This window comes from Diorhabda sublineata, chromosome 2, assembly GCF_026230105.1.
Source record: "Diorhabda sublineata isolate icDioSubl1.1 chromosome 2, icDioSubl1.1, whole genome shotgun sequence".
Classification (NCBI taxonomy): domain Eukaryota; kingdom Metazoa; phylum Arthropoda; class Insecta; order Coleoptera; family Chrysomelidae; genus Diorhabda; species Diorhabda sublineata.
Genome location: NC_079475.1, coordinates 15,379,221 through 15,405,835, shown reverse-complemented (window position 1 = coordinate 15,405,835; position 26,615 = coordinate 15,379,221). Strand labels below are relative to the sequence as shown.

General features: G+C 30.8%; 1 protein-coding gene across 4 annotated transcripts in view; it reads right to left on the bottom strand.

Annotated features, from left to right (window-relative positions):
- Positions 1-26,615, bottom strand: part of LOC130452813 (pleckstrin homology domain-containing family G member 5) — a 363,306-nt gene that overhangs the window by 131,660 nt on the left and 205,031 nt on the right. For all 4 annotated transcript variants that reach the window (XM_056792270.1, XM_056792271.1, XM_056792272.1 and 1 more), the window contains one exon: positions 2,869-3,017. In XM_056792270.1, the coding sequence (XP_056648248.1) occupies positions 2,869-3,017 (149 nt within the window). The remainder of the gene's footprint in view (positions 1-2,868; positions 3,018-26,615) is intronic.

Genomic DNA, 26,615 nt, shown 5'->3' with positions numbered 1-26,615 from the left:
TCGCTAACCTTCATTAAATGGAAATGGCACCTGAAGATGAAGACGAACCGTGTTACTAGCGCCCTTTATGAGAGTCAAACATAAAAACAAACTCATTGGATGTATCAGCTTCCAAAAAATATTCTTATGAAATTTGAATACAATGTTTATTAGTTGTAATTAATTGTAATATTTTTCAGTTTTCTATCTATCCTATAGACGGGATCACCTTTTTTTAAACACCTTGTACATTGCATAATATTAATGTCAAAATATTTTACTAAAAATTATAATACCCAATTACTACTGTCTACTTAGAATACTCTCTATTTTTATTAATAGAGAGTGGAATATCTCACATAATATGCAATGAGACGACACGAAAAAAAAATAATAGAAAGGTAGATATAGAATGTAGAAAAATTAAATGCTCCGTCTTTCTGCTCAAGCGAAACATTTTGTGTGATATTGTAGAAAAACACCCTTAAATTCAATATAATATTAGTTGAAAAAGTCGAATAATACTTATGGATACGTAATATAATAAATATTTTGAAATTTTATTGCTCAACTTATTTGAAACAAAATTTTCGTGTATTAAACTGAAAGTTCCAACATTATAAAATGTGCATGCCGTAGTATCCTACCCGTTTCAAACGGAATTTGATATACAGAGGAATATTAGAACACCTAATTTCGAGTTTAGTAGCATCTTTCACGTTAGCTACAAAGAAATGACGGACCAGTGAAAATAACCCGACGAAATTGAATTTCAAGCTGAAGTAAACGTAATTTTTTCCCTGAGACACACATAAGTTTGAGCGCTTTTGGAAATTACTGACGATGTTCAGATGCTTAACAACATCACTCAATATTTAAATGCAACGAATGTTTAGAAACGCGTCTGTATAATAAAGAATGTACCCACCTACACAAAAAAAATCAATACGTGTAGTAGATTGAACGACCATCATAAAAATGGCAATTGATTTCATGCGTAATGATTTATATAGAAGGATTAGCCTGAAGCTATTTTCATTTTACGATACAGATATCACAGTATTGTTATATCAAGTTTACAAAAGGAATATTAGTTCACAAAAAATCCATACATTGCAATATAGTCAGATGAAAAAACTCAATTATATCAAACAGAGCATCGCTAAATATTGGACCAGTTCGATTTCAATTATGCACGTATGAAGCGTATGGACGTGATTTAAAAAAAAAGTCGTTCGAGATATAAATATGAAAATTCAAAGGATACAGCCATAATTAGTTTTCACATTTTAATATCAATTACAATCTTACAGGGTTTTCTACAATACTCCCATATCAAAGTAAATTTTTGTTAAATGAAATAACCTGTTTTATTTGAAAAAATGTGACTTTAATATGGGACAGCATTCTGAAACACCCTGTAATGATGATGATGACCTCACATCTTCAAATTGTTATCTCAAAGGACAAAGGATGCACTGAATTTTTTCACAATAATCAATCACCCTGTATAATAATAAAATTAACGAATAAATTTAGCGAAATTTGCTCGACTGAGCTCTGCAAAAGCACAGTAATGTTACGATCGCCCTAGAGCCAGTCCGTTTGATATTTTTTTGTTTATTTGGGATAATTCCTATGAAGGTCTATTTATTTATTTGTTTTGTCTTTTGATTTTTCTAGAATTCTCAAGACCTACGTTTCTGTAGCGCAATTTAGTTTAGTTTATAATAAATAGTTGTAGTGAACAGACAGAAGTAGCAAAATAATCGAAGAATTTAAATAATTTATTTGAGTTAGTTAATTGATAGTGATAAGTGAATTATTATAAGTTAGTTAAGTGTGTGTAAAGTGTTAAAATAAATTAGCAGCGTAAGGAAAAATGTTTATCAATTTACCCCACGTATAGAAATCGTATAGATAAATTGGAAAAACATTACAATAAGATTGAGCGATTGAGTCAAATGGACAGGTATCTGAAAAATTCATTTTCATCAGAGTTATTCTACAGTTTGATTTATGATTCATAAATACTAGGGAAATGGAAACCTAGTTTTCTTCTTCTCTTCTCTTTATTTCGCCAATTGTCAAATGAATGGGCATCTTCATTGGAAAGTGGAAAAGAAGAACAAAGCAAGTTATGTTTATTATACATGATTAAGTAGTATATTAAAAAACTTAAATTATAATAAATGTATTTTAGAAATTGATTTTTATGGTAATTTCTAATATAAATAATATATTTCTGATTTAAAAAAATCATTATTATATCAAATTATTATGAAATAAATTAGGTAAGTATCATCCCCCAATCCTCCAAATCCCATGCAAGCACTTTGACCTTTACGTGGTTTGCGTTTTTTGGATTGGTGTAATTGATGCATATTTTTCGGAAAAGTCAAGCAAATATCAATGGAAATCATCAACTTATGGTCCCATATTTAATGTTGACAACAACCATAAATTTAAATTATATTTCTGTTTTCAAATAAGCATTTGGTCGTAAATGAAATATTGTATGATACTCGAGCATGAAGTACGTTTTCGTACTATTTCCCCACTCAGTCTGGTTCATAGTAAAGAGCTGTGTGCAAGTGCTCTCTGATGATATAACTAACAGGCCCAAAGCATGACATGACAATGAACACTTATTTAATTTTTCTTTTAATATTAATAATCATTGAACTGACTGAACTGACTGTGAACGAGGTGCAAATGACCTTGAAACGCCCACCAATTAATAAGTCCAACTGACCTTTCATGACAAATTTCTGACCTTTCATATGGTATGTTTGGTCGAGATATAAAAATTTCGTATAGTTGAGAGAGTTGTGAGACTTTTCTAAAAATTTGTTCTTTGGAAAACTATTTAAAAACAAATATACCTACCTGTGATTCTAACGTGTCTTCCAACAAGACCGGCAGTATCTTGAGAAAACAATATGAAATTCTCACAATTGTTTTCTTTATCTTGTAAACGAGCATCGCAAGCTGATAAATCGATGTTTCGAAGCTCGCAAAGTTTTACCAGAGAGTCGCTGTAACAGAAATAAAAATTAATGTGACTTTCTACTAGTATATATGAGTTACTTTAGTCATTATTCATGGTAAGAGAAACATAGGTCTAGGGTAAATTATTAAATTATGTTGGTGGTTTGATAATCAAGTTTTGGGATAAAAGGATAATAAATAAAATTTCAAAAGATAAGAAAAAGGTGAGTTATTATATATTGTAGTTGAAGCTGCGTTTATGTCATCTAAGTTGTCTTTCTATTGCATTGGGTTACATTTATATACAGAAATTTGTTCGCTTTTAAGCATAATAGAATTTTACAAAATAATATATATGGAATATAATTTTATTTTTTTAAAAGTCCATCAATGTGTTAATACCGTTGATACAGTAACTGCTAGAAATACTGTCACCGATGTAGTTAAAATCATTTGTTATATAAATTCTTCTGTGACAATTTTTTTTTAAAGATAGAAAAATTTTCTTCCATCGAGTATGAAAATGTTCTTGTCCCGTGTTCCGCCTTGTTTGTCCACGGGATCCGGATTGTCCTAGATTTGGGAGTTAGAGGTCTGGCTATTAAATAACGAAACTGCGCGGGTAGAAGGCGCACTAGACAGGTGGGGTAAAAAAGGATTCGTGTGTTGGATATCTAGATATCTTATCTTGTCAAAACACGTTTCCGTCACTATTATAGTATTTGTGCAGTAGCGGTTTGAAACGAAAGTGTTTGTTTCTCGTACCAAATACCACGCGTGAAGAAAAACAGGAGCAACGTGTCAATCTCAAATTTCTCGTTAAATTGAGAAAAACTCTGACTGAGTGCTATAAATTGTTGGAGACAATGGAGACGCTTTAGTGAGGGCCGAGAGAGCACTGAAGAAGACCCAGCGCCCAGGTCGTCCAGTGACCATTTCAACTCCGGAAACAGTGACCAAAATCAACCAAATTGTGCGTGCAGATCTTCAAACGGGCATCCGGATAATTGCCGTGGCTGTAAACGCCGATAAAGAAACGGTTAGAAAAATTTTACACGAGGAATCACACATGACAAAAATCTGTGCGAAGTTGTTACCAAAAAATCTGACTCCTGACCAAAAATTCTTGCGTCAACGGGTCTGCTCAGATTTCCTTAAAAGCTTAGAAAAAGATCTGCTTTGAAAGGGACCCGATTTGAGTCGATGGAAGCGGTGAAGCAAAAAACGGCAGAGTTCCTAAAAGCACTCACCAAAGAAGACTTCTAGCACTTCTTCGATCAATGGAAAAAACGTGGAAAGGTGTGTGGCGAGGGGAGTATACTGAAGGGGAGGATTCGAATGTAGATTAATTTCTTAATGAAACCTTTTTTCGAAAACAGTCTCGTTATTAAATAGCCAGATGTTGGATATTTTCATTTTCTTGCTAATATATGCGACACCCTGGAAAAACCAAATAGACTGGAACCCGCGTACTGAATTCGGTGCTACTATGAAACGTTCAAAAGAACGAATGATTGCTAGAAAAGTAGAACAATTTTTTGGTTCCCATCTAAGGATGGCTAAGAATTGAGCAGATGTAGACGTTATTCAAAGTGCAGTTTTAGATTTCCAAATTTTTTATGACAACATTTACTATTTTAGATAAGCATTTTGATTCCAGTGACGATAATCCTTTAAAGAAAATAAACTAAGCATAAAATATACTTTCTCACGTATGTACAAAGACTAACAACTATATGTTTCAATAAATATATTCGTATTAGTAATAAAGAAAATAATACATTATCCAAATATTTCACTAAACTAAAATCTAGAACATTCAGGAACAAAAGAAGTGATATTATATATCAAGTACCTTGTAAGATTGTGACGCTGTTTACATAGGACAGACATCTCGGTATTTAGAAAATAGTCTAAAAGGTCATCAATACGATAAAAAAGATAAAACTGCATCAACGATCCATGAAAAATCAAGAAAACATATATTCAATTATAAAGAGAATTTTTAGAAATAGTTCATATTCATAAATCCGAGAAAGCTATCAACGATAAGTAATTTGAGCAAAATTTATAGCTCTATTTTGTAAATTTTTATCCAGCTACGAATAATTTGACTGATGGGTACTACATATTTTTGAGATAAAAAGCTAAGGAATAGTCATATTTTTATAAAGACCGCATCACGTCGAAACGTCAAGTTTTTATCTGTCTTGAAAAAATTTAAAAAAAAAACTATTATAATCAGAAGATACCTAAAATACAGAGGATTTAGAAACATTAACATGTCAAAAGGTCAAAGAAATAAGAAATTGAATAAATTTATCTATACATATATTTTATTGATTGATTTGGTATCCCGGATTTCTGTCTTCCGGAGGTGGCAACTCTGAGGACGACAGATCAGTTACTTGCCTACGCACTAAAAAACGATTCCACTGCAGATTTCTAGCGACCAATCGACATTAATGTTTCACTTCACTGGCGATTTTGAAAAATCATTAAATTACATTATACTTTAGTGGAGTTATATTTCTTAATATCACATAAAAGTTCGAATAACTTTTACGGAATCTTTATAATTGGTTGTCATCTTTGGCGGATCTCATTCGCTGCGATTCTTATTTCTTGAAAGCAATTTACAAATCTTCAAACTGTAGTTTATGTAATTGGGAGAATTGTTATATAAATGAGCCACTACCTTCTCTACTATCTTAATTTCTCATCATAATGAAGCAATTATTTTCTGTTCGATGAACCTTTTATAGTACAAAAGTTTATAAATTGATTATAGTGAATAATAGAAAACTTTGAAAAGAGGGATACTTATACTATAATGTCGGTAAATATACTAAAACTTGCAAAGTTAATGAGCCACTGAGAAAGGAAACTCAACAAGGCAACTAATTTAGCTTTGTGATAATTAATAGCAAACGATGCTTTCTACTTTATATGTACTTAATTATTGGGAAAATTTTTTCAATACTTATTGTCCCGAACAATTTGAAATTAATAAATGGTTTGTGATTTACACCATCTATAAAAATTAGAAAATTCTGGAGATGTGTTAATTTGGATTTTTTCGAATTCAAGTTCTTTGTTAAACGAAATAATCAAGTATAATGAGGATACAGAAACTGGAGAAAAAATTAAAAATTTGGTGCAAAAAATTGAATAGCAACAGTTCATATTATAAAACATAGTAAGGTTGAAGAAAAGCAGAGCATTGAAGATGATATATTGAAGCATATAAAAAATAACTAGAGGCAAGCAAAAGAGAATGGAAAACGGAAATAAACAACCAAAAAAGAGGATCTTGAACAAAAGAACAAGAAGCAATAGAGAACCAAATAGAGAAGAAATATCACCTTTAAACCAATGGTAATAGAGGTTGTGGAAATTAATTTATATATTTAATCATTGTGCAATGTTTGACACGGGAGTCGGCAACCATTTGATGCACGAGGGCCAAAAATTGAAATTTACAAAATTTAACAGTTTTTAAAGAGCCACAAATTTTTTGTTATCAATAGTACTTGCATAAATAAAGTTTTTTAGGAAAAAATAATATTCAACTCATTCAACATAAATTTGAGCATACAAATTCAATGGGAGCGTTGGATTTGCATGGTTTTAAAAAGCTTGCTCGATCCGAAGATAGTCAACACTCCAAATGTCAACTTCTTCGACTTGCCGTAGCAATCTGGAAGACTAACTTTTTGTTGCGTTACGTACATATATTTCTGGACTACCAACTCTTCTAACATGCTTTTCAGCTCTGTAAATTTTCCACTTCATAAAGCTTCACTTTTCAAATCGAGCATTGCTTTTCTAGAGATCCAGTTTTAATTCTAGATGGCTCAATGCAAATTCATCTTAATTTTTTTATAATTGACCTGTATAATTTACTGAAGTAAATCGTGTCAACATTTGCATTGGATTTATCGCGATATTGCTTCAAAAATTGAATATGAAGATTACCGCTCTAAATATTTTCCCATATCTTCTACTAAAACACAGGTTGGGTTTTGTTGGGTCCTTTTTCTTGCAATTTCAGATTTAGTTCATTCAATTTCGCTGTGATATCCACCATAAAGTAAAATTTCTCCAACCATTTGTCGCTCTTAAATTAATACCTTTTTTATTTAGGAATGTATTAATTTAATTCAAGCACGAAACAAAACGTTTCTAAACAACCTTTATTGTGAGGAAAGAGGTCGGAATTCTGAGTCTCGTTTAACAATTCTTTGAACTGGCGATGGTAGAGTGCTTTTGACAAGATGCTATTAACAATTTTGACTATAAAATTAACCTTGATGTATTATGCAGCGAAACTTCAGCATTACGTGGTTTTCTTTTGCTTTGAGAATCATTGTTGCCCATTTATTTTTCCTATCCTGGCTCCATGAGTTAGATTCTTCTTTTGGACTTTGGAAAGACACTTTTTTATGTCGCATGACTCTTTGTTAGCAAGTGATAAGAAAACTGAATATTTTCCACCAACAAATATGCTACATTTTGGCAATCCTATCTCATAATTATGGCAGTTCTTCAGATGCTCGAATGCAGCAATCCTTGACGTGTGTCGCGGAAAAAATATCGCTAGGATATAAAAACGATTCCTAATCTTCGTTAATACATCTAGACAGTTTCAACCCGTTGAAAATTTTTCCCCCAAGCAAATTTCAAAATTTCCTAAAGATACCATAAGTTTTATGTGATATTCTACTGTTTAAAATAATAACTTTAATAAATGAAAAGTGTAATCAAATATTTTTAATGAATTAATTCACTTGCATATTTTAATTATAGTAATGGAATAGTTTTAATTAAAAAATTTCTATTTAAATATCACATAGGATTGATAGAAAAAGTTGACTTGTTTATTGCCTTTACATAATTGAAATCTTTTAATAAATAAATAAAAAAATACATAAATAGATGGCGACAATCTACTTTTGACTAGTATACTTTTGTCTATAAACTTATTTCGAAAAATGCACACTTTTTGAATTATTAATTTTTTTTTAAAAAATTTGAACGTTGCAGTCTCTTATAAATTATGTTTTCATGAGGATACCCTTAAAGATATGAAAATGGTTTCTGTTCGGTTACTTTGAGCAAAGTCAGACATATTTGAATCTATTTTGAAAAATTTTTCATTTTATACAGAGTGTGTATAAAAAGTGTTCAAAGTTTAACTTTATAAATATTATATTATAAATAAATGTTCTTGATTTTAGGCTTCTTCTGTTTTAAAATTAGTTTTTTTAATAATTTTTCGTTTCGAGTTTCGACTTAACTGACAATTTGCGTGTTTATATTATTAGATCACCTACATCATGAACATCAAACTAAGAATAAAATCAAAATAGAAATTTGTTCTAATATGAAAAATTGATTTTTCCTCTGTCCCCACATCTCAAATATGTAGCAGTACTTAGGCCGAGTTTCTTCACTTCCTAATAACTATTATTTATCAAATTACCAAAAATTCGGTGTCTTTACCCTCTAATAAACTAAACCTTCGAGTAAATCAAGTTATTTGCCGAATAGATTATTAAGCAGCCCAAGTGTCAATTAAAGAGTTTAGTAGAAACTTAACCTTTAATATACACCAAAAATTGTTTGTCTGTTCATTATACCTATATTTGATTAGTTAGTTTTTGGAAATATTCGTCACACCAATAATTAATTATTTAATATGGATGCTTTTCAAGATTTAAAAGATTTGTTTGATGAGGAATTGATTGAGGAGCAAATTCCAGAAAAAACGAGCTTATTCCGTTCGTCATAAAATTGATCATTACAATTTTTTGTCCGATGTTAAAATTTTTTGACCGTTTTCCCTATCAATTATTTTCAATATAAACCATAATTATCAGACCAATACATCTTTCCCCAACCAGCGACTACTTTAACATTAACCTTAACAAAACACGTGCAAATATAATTTTAAGCACAGATCGTTGTCTCAAGCACAAATAATAGGAAACTATCAATAGAACGTTTTTTCGCTAATTTCTTTCCTTATTCAATACATGGACGATTGCTATATAGGCATCTTTCATAGTGTTACCAACAGTAGACTATTTGTTGAATATATAATGAAGTGGTAAATACTTATTAGTTAGTTTGGATTTAAACCAACTAGGGTGAAGAAACGGTAAACATTTATTATTTATTCGACAATTCAAAGTTGCTACTAAAGTTATGTGGCTAATAATGATTTGACACTTTATTAGAACGTTCAGAAACCGGCCCTTAATCAATTAGGATATTTCTAGTTTTATTAGAATTTACAAAATAGAGCTATAAATTTCACTTAAATTATTTAGGTCTTTTTAATCATTTATAGCTTTTTCGTTCTTATGAATATGAACCATTTCTAAAAATTCTCTTTTTCGTGTATTAGATTCCGTTCCAAAAATTTTTGAATCTTTATAATTGAATTTATGTTTTTTTGATATTTCACAGTTCGTTAAAGCAGTTTCATTTTTTTATCGTTTTTATGACCGTTTAGTCTATTTTCTAAATATTGAGATGTCTGCCCTATGTAGAGAGCGTCACAATTAGTACAAGGCACTTGATACATAATATAACTTCTTTTGTTTTTTGGTGTTTTAAATTTCAATCTAGTAAAATATTTGGATAACGTATTATGTCTCATCATATCATATCAATGTTTTATATTTTGATGGTTTCTGTTTTGTTTTTTTATTGATTGTAGTATCTGTTTATCCTTTTCTTGAATATGTTGTTTATCATTTTTTCCGGTTAATTATTATCAATAATATAAATACGCAAATTGTCAGTGTCAATATCATATTTTGATAAAAACTGAAATTAAGTCAAAACATCAATTTTTTATCAATATTTTTCTTTATATGTCTTTAAAAAAATTATTAAAAAAACTAATTTTGAAACAGAAGACACATCAAGATATAGAAATTTATATATACAAGGTTATACATTGTATTGAGATTTGTAACCGCTTAAATTGAGCTCTTTTGACCTTGTATTTTGGTGGGTGGCCATTATATCCATATCTAATTACGGCTTATCACATATTTTTGAAGTCACCATTTCTCTCTGTCCTGCATCTGTTCAAGTCACATACTCCCACATTTTCCATATCTTGCACAATCTGATCTTCCCATTTATTTTTTGGTCTACCAGACAATCTTTTCTCCTTCGGTCTCCATTCTGTAATTTTCCTTGTACCCTGCTGTTATCTGTCCGTACCATTGTATTCGGTTTGCCGTAATTGTATTTACTATATCCTCATTTTCTAATATACTCTTTATTTCATAGTTCATGAATCCTATATACTCATTATTTCCACTGGTTAAGGTTTATCGCACGATTTATCCCTTGCGCTCAAATCCATTATAAGGGTAAATGTCGATTCGCATTTTACGGAACGTTAACTAGTCCAGTTAAAATAGACATTTGACTAGATAGACAAAATTCGAATAGAGCTTAAAATTGACAGAGACATCAAATACATCATTATAAATGAAATGTCAAAAGTCAAAATTTTATTCAAGGTCAAAAGTACAAAATTAAGGTTTTTTCTATTTTTCTCGAAAACAGTAAGTATTATCGTGAAAGTAGGTCAGACAAAAGTTGTAGATCATACAATTTTCTACAAAAATGGTTTAGTCACTTTTCCTCTTACGACTCACCATTCGTGAGATATCGCGGTTTTAATCATTAGAAAATTCATATTTTATATAATATGCACACATTTCCGCACCACCTATGAAGTAATGTACTTGGCGCATTTTTTTAATGTGGTTTCCCTAGTAGGTATACTCCATGATCTATCGTAATAAAGAAAGTTTGATCAGATCGTATCCTATTAATTGAAAGAATAATAATATTGCTAATGATTAAAGTGGAATAGGTTGTTTTTTTTTTCTATAATTGTCTAATTCTACTTCGACAATTATTTCTTCGTCTTCATTCTCTTTTTCTTGCAGAATTTCTGTTCGCTGTTCTAAGAAAAGGGATGTATCAATAGTCTCTTCATTAATATCATAAATATCTTCATCTGTTGTATTTGTTCCAATATTGCAGCAAGTCTGACCCTGACAATTGATGCATACGGGCGAACAAAATAAACCCACTTTTTGACAGCCACAATTCTTACTACAATCCGTTTTGCATTTACAAAGTAGTTTTTCTAGAGCAGACGCGAGTAAAGTTTGAATTGGCTCCAAATAATTATTTGTCAATTTCCAGCATCAGCATCTTTGTCTGCTTGTTTTATTGAAATACCAGCAGCTGTAAATTCTTCACATAGCATTAAAATGAAGCGAGACTTATTGTGAGTATTTTCAAGAAATTGTTGTTGGTTTGTTGGAACATTCATAGATCGATCAAAAACGATATCAACAGATGAAGATGTTTTTGTAGTCCGACGACGTTGTTGAACAGCTTTAATATTTTCCGTCCGAGCTACCTTTAAAATAGAATCTTTAAATTCAAGTGTAGATGTACATTATAAATTTTACGACAAACATTCTGCGCTTTCTTCTTTACAGCTTCTTCATTTGCCTCATCGCCGCAAAATGAACAATATCTTTTAAAGTCGAAATCTGGCTCACTTACTCGTGGTCTAGTATGAGGTGGACTTATCGTAGATGTACTACCTTGTTCTGTCTCACGCTGTCTTTTAGCTGCAAAAATACTACTCTTTCGAGTATACATTTTATTACACTACACGTGGACTGTCACAGATTGCTTGTCTTTCAAAAAAATCATCATTCCTTTCAACACCTGCATCAATCAAAGTTTTCATTCCACGATAAACAACAACTTCATTTTCTTTCAAATGTTTATCACAAATGAAACAAACTTCTGACATTTTGTTTCAATTATTTAACAGCACAAATTAAGTCATTTCATTTACTTCCTTCAAAAATAGGCATGTATGCGACCCTTCACAGTCGAATAATGACGTAGCTAGCAGATGTTACTCAAGGTTACCAACGGTTACCAACGAAGGGAGTTAGGGACTAACAGTATAGCCGTATATTTTAAAATCTTCATTTAATGTATATAAGTAAGTATTATGTAAAATATGAATTTTGTAATTATTAAAACCGCGATATCTCACGAATGGTGAGTGGTAAGAGAAAAAGTAACTGGACCATTTTTGTAGAAACTTGTATGATCTACAACTTTTGTCTGATCTACTTTCACGATAATACTCACTGTTTTCGAGAAAAATGGGAAAAACCTTAATTTTGTACTTTTGACCTTGAATAAAATTTTTTGCAGAAGTAGGATCGAAGGGGACTTTTGACATTTCATTTATAATGATGTATTTAATGTCTCTGTCAATTTTCAGCTCTATGCGAATTTTGGCTAAGTTATGACTTATTTTTGTCTATTTTGACTGGATTAAAAATCACGGACTTGCAACGTCACGTTCAAATATTCTATAATGTATTTTGAATTGTGATATTCTCATATGCAGGCGCCGTCATGGAAGGTTACCGTTCTGGACCGTCTAGATTTATTTGGTAGAATAGTGACCGATGTATCGTTCCGGTGTATTCCGGTAATTTTAATGTGACATACCACAATGCCAACTCAATTTCTTATTAAAACTTCGTATTTCCGTTTGAAATTATTTATTGAAATTAATGTCGACAAAGAGAAACTAATTGAGTGTTCGTATAAAACCATATAATGACAGTTTTGACTTGATGTTACCAGTTAACGTTACGAATAATGATTACGTACTTTAATAGATACCAGAATATAAAAAATTAGTAACATTCGAATGAACGAGACATAGTTTGGATACTGTGATTGACTAGATGTCCGTGAAGCAATTTCAATTATCTTTTTGTGTAAACTCAGAGATATGAATTTAATAAACGTATGAACTTGCTTCAAGACTACATCAAAGCGTTCGACGCTACAGGAGAAACTAATTGAAATCCCAACTAAAATTGGGTAGTTATACTGGGACCAATGAGCCAGCGCTAACATTGAAAACTTTAGCTATAAAAAGATATGAATTGGGAAAAAGGACATGAATGATTTGTTTAATATTGTTATGAATTCGTCCACTGATATTCACCGTGAAGTTGATCCTGTCCCATTTAGTTAATTGATGCTAGAGTTTGGTGTATGTATTGTTTTTATAACCTCTTCACGTTATGTTGTAACTGTTTTTATAGCGACAATTTCTAAAAAAGTTTTTGTTTGTTGGCGGCAAACTATAAATTTCGAGTAATCAAAAATTCTGGAATTTGATGATACTATTCAATTGAGGCTTTAGCAGCCGTAAGAGTTAGTAAACAATTTGATGTCAAAGTGATAATGAAAAGTAAAAAAACTACGTATTTGAATAAATTAGTGTTAGTTTATTTCAGTTTAGTAATAAGTGTTAATGAATAGTGTTAGTACAATTTTTCCAAACCTTACAATAAATATTTTTTCCAGTTAGACTTTGTTAAGAGCTCTTTGAAATCATTTTCCATCAAGCCATGTTTTTAAGTTTAGAAATATGTTCAGAGGAAGTCAAATCAGGTGAATACAACGAAAGAGGCAATAAATTGTGTAGCAGTTTGGCAAATTTTGATGCAAGAACGGACGAATTGAGAGGCGCATAATATTGGTCAGATATTGTTTTCCTTTTTTCTTGATGTTCAATATCAACCCTATTTTCCCAAACAGAATATAACTTATAAATCATACGGGTCACTCTTACGATAATATTTACGTAACTTTTCTTAGGTTTACCTAATTTTTTCCCTCGTAGAAAATAATGTATGATTGACTTGAGAAGAGTTTTTCTGGTATGTGTATTGGAACAAGTTTGTCAGATTTATGTGAAATTATTGTTAACTTCTGAAGAATAACTTTTTCGTCAAAATGCTTTCGTATTGTTTCCTCTTGTTTTTAATATTAATTTTAAGACAATATTTCAGGAAGCTATGCTTGATACTACAGAACAAATCAAAATGTGATATTGGAAAAAAGTATGTTTTCCTTCGACCACTTATGAAAATGATGGATTACCTAATAAAGTATCTTATTTCACACATGTAATACAAAATAACAAAACCAATCTTAGGCCAGCAACCACTCAACTAAGGTTTATTCTCAATTATAAAAATGAAAAATGATCATTCCAAATGGCAAAGCCAGTCGATGGAAGTTTGCAGAATCAACTTAGAGTTCTGTTTCGCGCATGGACAATTATACGTCGCGTCGGACAACTGTCATCTTTGTTTAATTGCGCACTACAAAACAAAACAAAAAATATAATTTTTCATAAAACTTTTAATTGATTAACACACTGTATAATAACTGTATGTGTCAATAACAAATTAAAACCTTATAAATAACCAGTATTTTAGGAAAACTCTGTTTTGTAAGTAAGCAACGTCAAGTGTAATTAATCGAAAATATTAATAAAACTTCATTCACACTGAGCATTTTTTTATTTGTTTTAGTAAGAGAAGGATTCCTTTTGTTTGTTTGTTTTGAGTTTTTATTATACAGAAATCAGGTATTTTATTTATCGATTGAAGCAGTACGAAGTTTGCAGGGTAAGCTAGTTTTCAATATAATTTTACGTGTACCGAGATGTATGAATGAAAATAGTTGACAAGGGATAAATTTTTAATTAATTTTAATATCATTTTGCAATAGCCTTACACATGTGTCGAAACGAAATGCATTATTGGGCATTGTTAGAACCAAAATGTGATCCCATTGGTCAACTTACCTCGAATGATATGAATTGACGTGAATCGACGTCTATAGACATAAGACATCGATGAACATCAAATGACAATAGACGTCAATTGCCTTCAATAGAAGTCAATTCATGTCATTTGTCATTTTATAAACCAATTATTATGAGAAATGGCAAGAAATAATGAGGACAAAATTATTAAATAAATGAAATTATTGATATTTTTCCTGTTGTATTTTGTTTTATAAATTGAAATTTTGTTAATATTTACTGATTGCTAACGGTAAAGACTGCGCTATAACGAGACTTTTTTACTTATTTTAAGTAAGTATAGTTTCATTTCTTCACCATATAAATGATACAGTCAGTATCGATTTTGTCGAAGTGGGTTGAGCAGCCGGACATGATATTATGCAGTCGACAGAGAATAAAGATCAGGCAAATTATATAAAAGTCACGATACTTCCAAGTAATCGATAATTCAAATTCTTATAGAAGATCGGAAACACAGAGTTTTATCCAAGAATAGTACAATACAATATTTTTCAACATTTGCAACGTTTTAGGTACTAGAGGATGTTTTTTGATATTCTCGTAAACTAAGAATTATTCCTTTAATATTTAAATTCAATATTGTATATAGTGTAATTTCTAAACAAACTCTTCATTCTTCATTCTCAGATCCATTAATAAAACAATAGTATATTGTGCAAAAAATACTTTTCCCACATGTTGCACACTATACTTTTTCTACAACTGCACAAATTGAAAGAATTAACTTAACGTTTATTTTTATGATTGGAAAAACCAAAATAATACTAAAGTATCATCTTAACTATTACATAATATTATTTAAAATTGTAGTTGATTGTGAAATTTTTACAATTTTGTTATAGTTAAACCCGGAACGTCATTTCTTTTTATTGAATTTTTTATGTTATGTTAATTTTAGATGTTGACGGTTGATCGTTCATACACGGTGTATTTTCTGTTTCTATTTCTGTAAAGGGTTCGGGTGGTTTTTCAATGGAGTTAACGATTTTATTAGAAGCGTTAATTTTATTTTCAATAGACTCTTCGACTTATCTTACTACCACGGTACTGGATTGCAATCCTCCATGGCGCTTTAAGTTTAATATGTCCCCTTCTGCATTTACTAAATTTGTTGAAGTCTGAAGTAGTGACCTGTATATAGATGGGAGTTTAAGAAAAAATGCAATTATCTTAGCCATACCATTAATTTGTTAATGCTAACTACCTGTCTAGTACATTTTATGTGTTGGTAATTTAGAAAGAAATGTTTTTCTCTACTACTGCTGTGAAAAGTAACGTATTTTTCATAGCTAACTTAATTTCAAAACCACATATTTCTCACACTGTGAGAAATATTATTTCAGATTGTAGAAGTTTTTCAAATTCTTAAGGTAGTTTTCATTCGGGGTTTGATAAAAATCGTAATTTCCATCAAATATTATTTTAGGAGAAAATAATCATATCAATTTATAATAAATAATATGGATACTGACAGTGGTGACGAATTTGATAATACTCCGCCAGAGATATCGAAAAAAGCAGCAAAAGTAACTTTAGATTTATTGCCGGAAATTTCAAGAAAAAAATATGAATTAGCATACGAGAAATTTATGGAATGGAGAAGAAATTCAAAAATAAAATCTTTTTCAGAAACTGTAATTTTATACTTTGAAGAGTTGTCGAAAAGTTTAAAGGCGTCTACACTTTGATCACAATATTCAATGTTCAGTATAAAAATAACATTGACATATCCACGTATCAGAAATCGCGTTAATTTTTTTAAAAGAAAGTCCGACAATTACGTCCCTCAAAAATCAAACATATTAACAGCAGACTAATTACAGAGATGTTTAAACGAAGCTCCAGACAAGGAATATCTATTAATAAAATCTAAATTTATTTAGAAGGATCTATTTTTAGAATTTAATTCTATTTTTTACTTGAATTAACATAAATTTTACTAATTAGTGGGTTTTTCAGTATAAAAAGAATTAAATAATCATTAAAAATTCCATTTCTAATTATGGTAGATACATTTAAATCAATGGACAATGGTGCAGAGGATAGCCCGATTGGAACTCAGTAGTCTCTAGCTCTAAACTCTTGGGTGGCAAGAATTTTTTTGTAAAATATTCATTCTGGTTTTTTATTTGCAGACAGTAGTAGCTATAGGCGTAGCAGGGGCGTGTCGTAGAGACGAATTGTGGAAGTTAAGAATCGATAATTTAGATGATTTAAATTTAGCTTTATTTGTGAAATTAGATAACACGGAACCAAAAAAGCAAGGAACGAGATATATGAAAGATATGCTGATCTTCGACCGATTTATTTGGCAGACAACGTTTCTTTTTAAATTACCAACACGTAAAATGTATGCATTAACGAATTCGGTAATGTGGCTAAGACAATTGCAATTTTTTTTTAAATTAAAAAACCCCATCTATACACAGGTCACTGCTTCAGACATTTTTCAGCTACAATTTTAGTAATTGCAGGAGGATACGTAGAGGATACGTCGAAGAATCTATTGAAAATAAAATTAATGTTGCTAATAAAATCGTCACCTCCATTGAAAAACCACTCGAACCCTTTACAGAAATAGAAACAGAAAATACACCGTATATGAACGATCAACCCTCAACATCTAAAATTAACATAACAGAAAATTTAATAAAAAGAAACGACGTTCCGGGTTTAACTGTACAAAATTGTAAAAATTTCACAATAAAATACAATTTTAAATAACATTATATAACAGTTAAGATGATACTTTAGTATTATTTTGGTTTTACTAATTATAAAAATAAACATTAAGTTCCATTACTTTTATTCTTTCGATTTGTGCAACTGTAGAAAAAGTATAGTGTGCAACATGTGAAAAAAGTACTTTTCTCACTCGTGTGTTTGCACAAACTTCCACACTCGTGAGAAAAGTTGAACTTTTTCCACTTGTTGCATATAATCTAAAATTTATATTTCCAATATAGTCTCCTTTCAAGTCTATACACTATCTAACCTTTTCAAGTATCTAGTATTTGGGTGTCATTAATAATGATTACTACTTTGAATCTAATAATTTGGGTACCAAAGTTAATACAGTTATTATATCTATATGACAGATGTAGAATCGCTGCTAGCAGTTGATCCAAGAAGTTTTGGTTGTATCCAAATAGCTATAGGAAAACTACTACTAGGTGTTGCTATTAACATGATACACATACACGGTATGCGTATGCGCGATCTCTCTCGCACAATATGACGTCACATTGGAATCAAAATGACATTTATAATGAATGGAACTAACATGTGCTAAAATAAATAACACAAAAATAAGGGGTATCGTATATAAATATTTCCATCTACACTGAAACGGTTTCTGTTTATAATTCTACAAGTGAATCGACAACAACATGAAATAAGTATAATTATTACGATCTTATACTTATAATCGTCTGTTGAAGCACCGTGATTGAATTTTTTCGGCATTTTTTTGTACAAATCGATAAGATCGATAAGAGCTTTTCTTCGAGCGATTGTCCAAGTATGCCTCAATCTCACGGTATGTCACATGACGATCTTGCATTGATGTTTTCAGGAACAACACCGTATTTTTGATGACCTTCCCGAAATTCATTCTGTAGAGCAGTGCCACCACGCTTGCATTCGAAAAATCAGCGAAACACGGACTCGAAATGGTACTCCATCACAAAAAGTCGAAGCGCTTTATCGATACACTACTGATGATTTATTCCACGAAAATGTTAGCGATTCATTTCAATTTTTTTAACCAAGATGAAAGTTTCAAATATTTCAAATGTCAGATTTGGCATATTCATATCAGTGTTGCCATATCTCAAAACTTAAGTAGTAGAACTGTCAAATATACAATCACAATCCATAAATCTGCAGAAACGTCTGTACTTAGGCGATTCCGATACTTGTTTACGTTATATCACTTTCTTAATACAGTGTTCTCATATGTTAAAAATAAATAGAAATAGATAGTTTAAATATACAATTCTGGCATAAAAACTCTTACGAAACATAAAATTATTAAAAGAATACAGTGCATCTAATAATTTGGCCAGGGACTGTGTATTTCTGCAAACTAAATGTTATATCACAGTAATAAAATGAGAAAACAATATGAAGTAATTAAAATATTGAGTATAACTTCTTTTTTCTTGAAATTCGTAATCAAAAGCAAAAAATTCAACACAATTTTTATTATTTACATTGTATTTGCACAATTAGAAAAGTTTCTTATTGCTCAGTGGATATTTCAGAGCAATTTCATATATTTTTTACATAATAAGAAAGTCCATCAAAAGATCCTTTTCAAGAAATGAAGAATTTCTATATCTTGGTAATTCTTTTTCACATTGAAAAGTAACGCCGCTGTAGTAAACGCTTAATATTTTTGAATATTTCTACCTTAATGTATTCTTTATTCCTAAAGAGTGAAAAACGGGATTTGGATTAATGTATCGTGGTAAGAGTTGAGTAATTGGAAGGTTTTCTCGAAAAAACTTCATAAATATTTACAGTATTCTAATGGCAACGTTTTTCTCCAAAAGGAGAAGTAATACTTCATGTTTTATGTTTGGATGAGATATTCAAGATTTATCCAGACATAGATTAACGTTCCAAGGAAAAACTTGGTTAAGAACTGAATAGAACGAATGGAATCGATTTGAAAATATAGAATAAATATATATTATAAATAATGAAAAAAACATTACACGTTTTGTACATATTTTCAAATATACACTCGGCATACTATTTTTCCCATATTTCTTTATTTATAAATAACTATGATTATACAATAAACAAATTCTGAAGCCGAACTAAACGAATATTACTCAAGAAATTCACGATTATGTTTTACGAGGGTTGTTACTTAAGTTTTACCAAGATGAATGTTTCAAATATATGTAAATAATTAATATATAATAGTATTCGTATATAAAAAGTTGCGGGTATTAAAAAACCTACGAAACGAGAGATTGTTCATTAAATTTCACCAATTATTTATATCGCGAATTGAAAAAATAATATTGTCGAATTTGTTGCTCAATTTTTTGCAATACAAAAAATGTTTATGTTTCTGTATGATGTATTTCACATGTTCGATAACTTAAAATTCAACAACTTAAAAAACGTTTTCTTTGAAATTATTTATCACACGAATAGGAGGTCTTAATTTATGGGTGAAGGTTATTTTCTTTTTACAGTTGTCCTTCAATTGATTCGTATATCGGTTTTATTAGTTTTAAACTATGGAATACAAAGATCAGTTAATGAATAATTAAGTAAACAATATATAAATAAATTATTTTACTATTATTTAAAATTGTTATGATCGATTGTTATTATTTTTATAGCTTCACCATATCACTTAAATCCATGAATTAGTTGCTGAGAAAAGCTAAATATTTTTTATCAATAACCGTAATAAAAACAATTGATAGTTGAAAAAATCAAAATACTCTTTCTATTTGCCACGTGAATATTTGACGAAACTTATTGAATAACCTCTTGTTTGGTAGGTGTTTTTAGTACCTACAACTTTTTCTACAAAGTTGCTACTTATGGTTTGAGATATGGCAACACTGATATGAATATGTCAAATCTGACATTGACAGTTTTAATGACTACGTATGTTTTCATTTCAGTTGTTTACAGATACTTGCAACATTCATCTTGGTCAAAAAATGGAATTAAATCTCGAATATTTTCGTGCGATAATTTTTTGGTTTTTTGGTGAAACTTTTTGTAAATTTTAAAAAGTTGTATAACATTTTTTGTTATATTTCAATATAACTGAGAAGAAAATTAACTATCTGAGAGTCTTCACGGGCTATTGTAATTTCCATACGAGTGCTATTTGAGTTGTTTACAATTACTTCAAACATTCATTTTGGTAAAAAAATGGAATTGAATAACTTTCGACGTGAATTAAACTAAGTTGTAAGTGGTAAAGCTGGATTTTAAGTTATCGCACATGTGAAATACATCATACAACCAAAATAAACAATTTTTTATTATTATTTATTTTAATAAATTGAGCAACTTAAATTCAAAAATATTTTTTTCCAATTCGCGATGTAAATAATTGATGATGATGAATAATCCCTCGTTTCGTAAGGTTTTTTAATACCCGCAACTTTTTGTATAAGAATACTATTTTAGTTATTTACATATATTTGAAACATTTCGTGCGATTATTTTCTGTCTTTCGACAGCAGTGTGCCGATCAAATCGCTTCGACTTTTGGTGATGAAACACCATCTCGAACCACCGTGTTTCACTGATTTTTCTCATTCAATCGTCGCCGCTTTTCGCTACAAGATGAATTTCGTGAAGGTTGTCCAAAATCGACTGTTGTGCCAGAAAACATCGATATTGTGTGTAAACTGATATTGCAAGATCGTCATGTGACATACCGTTAGATTGAAGCATACTTGGGCGTCAGTTCCACTCGCATACATTCAATATTACATGAGGATCAAAAAGGTTTGTTTGCGTTGGATATCGCATAATTCGACAATCGCCCAAAAATTATAAACTTTTTTATTATTTTATCACAAAACTTTAATAACAACCCTCGTATACATTGAAGATCACCCAATAATTAGTTTTTTCGCAAAATAAACATAATTTGACCCTTTAAACAGTGATTTAAACAGTTCTGCCAAAAGTTATGACTTCTATTTTTCAAAGTAGGTGTGTATTGGTGTACTGAATAAGAAAAAAATATAGCATCCATATATTACTTTTCTTTTACGAGACTATTGAGCAGTAATAACAACATGACCCTTGTAAAATGAAACAAGTATATGTCATCACGTCACACTGTAACTTAATATGGATAGACTCATGCTAGAGATTGTTATTGAAGCGTGTCTACTTTCGATAGACCACCAGTATCAAAATGGAATGTATGAAAAACGCTCCGTTAATAAATAATCCCATATAGAAGAGTTGTCATCACCACAAATTCATAAATATTACCTGATACATGAAAATAACAATGAATCTCATCGATTATTATCCAATGGTATTAATATTGAATCTTTGAGTTGATAGTGATTTAGAAATTCTAATCTCAATAATTTGAATGTTAATAAAAAGCTCACTAATAAAAAGTATTGTGAAAGAGTAAATGCAGAGCATTCAAACAAGTTTTTTCTTAATTTCTTGATTTCCAAAGCTCTGATATATTATCATGACTCTGATTCAAAATGAATCATGTCAAGCGACAGGTGATGATCAAATACTTGCGTTGATAAGAGTTGCGAATTAATAAGGATTTGTTGGAGAATCTACAGTTTCATAAAGCATAGTTGAAATGTAAAGTCGAGTGCTTATATGTACAAGAGAAATCGTGTACTAACAAACATGGAGGTATAGCACCCACAACCGCTATCACAGACGAAATCGGTAGCATCTCGTATTGCAAGATTGACGTACGACTATAAAGATCGCATCACATGTTGTAAGAAAACTTGCGAGAAATTACATGGAATTTCTTGCTAGAGCAATATACGTATTACATATATGACGTCGCTTGACATTATGCGAGGCTTTTGCCCTTGCATCATGGTTGCCACTAATCAAAATTTCACAAGTATGGAATACAATTTACTAACTTCACATTTGATTTAATATTTTGTGGGCGGTTTAAAAATGAAAATAACCTAGCTGGGTAAAGTAAACAAAAAAAAATTGTTAATGCATTATTGGGAATAATTATATCGGCAGCTACTTTCCTGTTGATGGATAGAAAAGAACATTCAAGTGATGGTGGGCTAGGGCCTCGCTAGATAGAATAAAGGGAAACATGAGTTAAGCTAGCATTAGACGAGAGAGCATACAAAAATTATTTGAGAATGGATAAAGAAACAAGAAAAACTCCTAAAGGAAATATAACATGAGATAACTAAAAAATATTCAAGGAAGGAACGAAGTAATATCAGCAGATCATAAGCTCATTTCTCCCTAGAATTGAAATGTGCATGCAATAAAAATGGTACCAAATCGATAATGTTGCCAGTGTGAAATCTTGCATGAAACAATTAGTTGAACTTCGACATAAAAAAATATTGCGTCTTGCATTGCTTTGCACGTTGACTAGCATCATGCCAAGGGGCTTTAACTTAAATAGTTGAAGATAGTGGTCAAACTGAATATAAAAAATTGTCTGCATATAGCAAGCTCTAAAAAACTATACAGAGGTCAAAATGTGGAGTGAGAAGAAGAGCCTCACAGCTCACCAGCGCCTTAAAAATATGAAGTGCAAGAGAAGGTCATTCTAACCGTAATTTGGTACGCTGAACTTTCAGTAAATTAGAACACACCAGCTGTGAACAAAATTTAGTTAATCTCAATGGAAGCTAATATTTTTACCAATTTTCCATTGCGAGTGGTTTAACCCTAGGATTTACAAATTCGTGAAAATCTGGGGTAGTTAATCCAAGTCAAATTTCTGTTTAAGCTACAATTCTTATTTTCGTCTCTCGAGCAATTGCTATGGATCCGATTTGGTTCAAAATTAGCATACATGGCTTTTTTGGCGGCAGATTGATGTTATTAGAGTTTGGTTGAAAACAAATGAATATTTCGAGGGGTCGCAGTGCAAAAAAGTGGTTTTTGACCTTTGCCCACCTCTGCAGGTCAAAAGAAAAGCGACTGAAAAATGAAATTTCACATGTAGGTTCAATTAGTTGCGAGATGATTTCCTCTCTAAGGTCCCACCCCTCTCCATTTTATGGTCATTTTTGTTATATTTTCTTATTTTTTGTCCAGAAAAAGTTTAACTAGAGGGTTCGAACTTCGCATGCAAGTAGGGGTGATGTTGAAGAATTGTCTTTCTCAAGTTCGCAGTTTTCTTCTTCAGTTCTTCTAGCACAAAACGCCCGAAATAATTTTGATCGTTGTAATTGATGAATTGGACCGCCTCCTATTTAATGAATAATACGAGTATGATCGTTGCTAGGGTGATTTTTTTTACTTCCCATTTTCGAAATTTCTTGTCATTATGACAATTTTTTCTTTGTTGTCAATTGGAATTGAACAAGAGGGTTCGAGACCACTGCGTCTATTGAAATTATGAATTTTCATTCGAGAGAGAGAGTTAACTTGTGAAATGAAAAGTTATTGAGGAATAGCAAATTTTCCATATAAAGAAATAAGATTGAGAATTGATATCATTTCCAAGAATTTCATTTTATTTAAAGATTTGTTTTTGTATTAGTTAAATTCTTCATTCGACGAAAAATTCGACTTTCGTGATGGAGCTCTGGTGCTCACGGCTTTTTTTATATGTTTAATTTGGACAAAAATAAATGGTTTTCTGTTTGTCAAAAATGTTTTTTCAAGTACAATTCGGCAATTATTCCTTTTGTAACAGGAAATTCAATTTCTCTATACTATCTTTTCTTATTTGTAGGATGTAGGACAAAGTTTTCTTCTTTCCGTATTTATATTGAGAATAGAAATTTTTAATAGCATATGCTGAAGATTTGGAAGTTAGTTATAAAAAACTCAAATAACTGAGGTTCTATTCAAGCGATTTTCTTAAACTTGCTGCAATTGAACTAAAATGTTACAAAGACACAACTTAAACCTTCTTTTTATATAAAAAAATTTATAATCGGAAGAGACTTTTGAAACTAGAATAAAACAAAGTTCCTTTTATTTTCAAAAAGGTACTTTTGACCGGCCCAAACTTTTTTCTATTATTCTCTTCAGCTTATGGTTATAAAAGACCAATAAAAGTCCAAAAACTTGTACATTTATGAAAATTCTAGAAAATATTTAATTATTCTGTAATAATATTTAAAATGACCATACAAGGTTTTGTATTAGTAAGTAGGTTTATCAATCTCTCGTCCATAGAAATAGGATATATTTGATATTTTATAAATGAAAATTTATCATATCATAATCATAAGTGCTTCTTGAAAATGCAATTATTGAAGCTTACAATTTTTAAAAGTTAGTTTTAAAATAGAAATAAATAAGTAATCTCAGAATATATCGAATATCTCCTCAACTTCAATGTATTCTTGGATCCCTCAAGCATAAATATTGCAGCTTCTGCTCTTGACAGGCTACTAATGGTCCCTTTTAGTCGTATTTTTATGTCATCTTTGATTGTTAGTAGAATATCGATAGCTTCATCATGAGTAATATAAATAGTTTTAAACAATTACGAAGGAGGTTTTATTTTCCAAAAAAATTCGCTTCAAAAATAATCTTTTGAAATTTCCGCATTGTACGCGTTCGTTTTCTCATGTTTCTGAAATGGCTTCTCAACAAACCATTATTTAAAGTTTGGAAATAAAAGCTAATCGGTGGAAGACTTACAGATGAATGTGGCGGATGAGGCAATAAATCGTTCGGCTAATTGTTCTGTAACAATAGCGAACAAATGGGCAGGCATATTGTAGTGATGAAAGAAAACCTTTCTTTCCTCAAACTCGGCATAAAAATTTGTAAAATATTGTTCAATTACAGTTGCTTCTTTTATTGGATAATCATATAAAACTCTCAATATTTTAGAGTACTCAAATATCGCGACCATAACTCTAATTGCCGAAAAAAGGTTTTGCTATCTTGGAAATACGTTTCTTGGATGATTCCATTGTTCCAAGTGCAACGGATAAATTTACTTTTATTTTAATGTACCCAAACATTCTTTAAAATTTATCATGTAAACGATCATTATTGAGGAAGCGCTAAACGCACTTTGCAGATTGCTTTTTCATTTATAAACTTTACAGTGGGGCCTCTTGGTCCATCTCCTAAATAAAGTATGTGTTTACAGCTAATCTGATAATCCCACTTCTTTCAGAAATTCCAGATTGTGGCTAACCTAACAAAGATATTCGTCTTCTATTTCATACGCTCCCAAGTGTAGCGCTTTGGAGTACTGCAGTGTTTCACATTTAAAGAGAATGTGGATAGATGTCATGTCCTCTGTGCAACAAAATCTGTACGCCGCATTATCTGCTGAGTCTAGCGCTTTTAGGTGTCTACTAAGGCGACAGTGCCCCCATTGGACTTCTGTTACTATTCGTAGATTGTTCTTACTCAAGTTGATACATTCAGCAGATCTTCTCTGGTTATAGTTTCCCAAGAGAGTCTTTGCCTGACTCAACCTCTATACGTTCTCCCAATGATTGGTTTTGCTCCTATCTAGCTTCTTTTTCATTGCTTTTTTTTCTTCTGTAGCTGATACTACGAAAGGGTTCAGGTCCTATGGAGCAAGCTTATTAGATAATTCATTTCTTTTTATATTTTATTTTTCTTGCCTAGCTCGATTAATCACAAAAGAGTTTGGATTTCATGATATTGGAGCTTAAAGTTTTAATGGCTGCTGTTCTGTTTGCTATAGATCTTCTCTGGATCGAACTGGACAACTTTTTTAATTGCACAATTGTACACTTCTATTCAAGTTCTGTCTGTTGCTTTAGTTCCGTCCGTATACCATTTAATGTTTAATATTTAGGTGAATATCATGAGGCATGTCCCAGGTTTGTTCATTATTTAAGGAGGATTTTTCTTTGGTGATTCCGTCTCTGTGCAGTGTTGTTTTTTCTGTCACGTTTTCCAGTACTATGTGGAGAGTTGAGAGATTTAGAATCACTTCTAATGCAGCTGTTGGGCATAATTTCATGGCCTCGGGTGCACATCCAGTATTTGTACCTTCGAATTGTTTCTCGTGGTATTCTGATTAGTTCTAGTACCCTAAATCACTGCCCAAAAATCTAGTAAACATCGTTCTATATTCATTAAAATGTTTTGTATCTCAAGTAGCAGTTCTATATCAATTATTGTCTCAGTCAAAAGTGATTTTGAAGACGATTTTGAAGAGAACTAATTC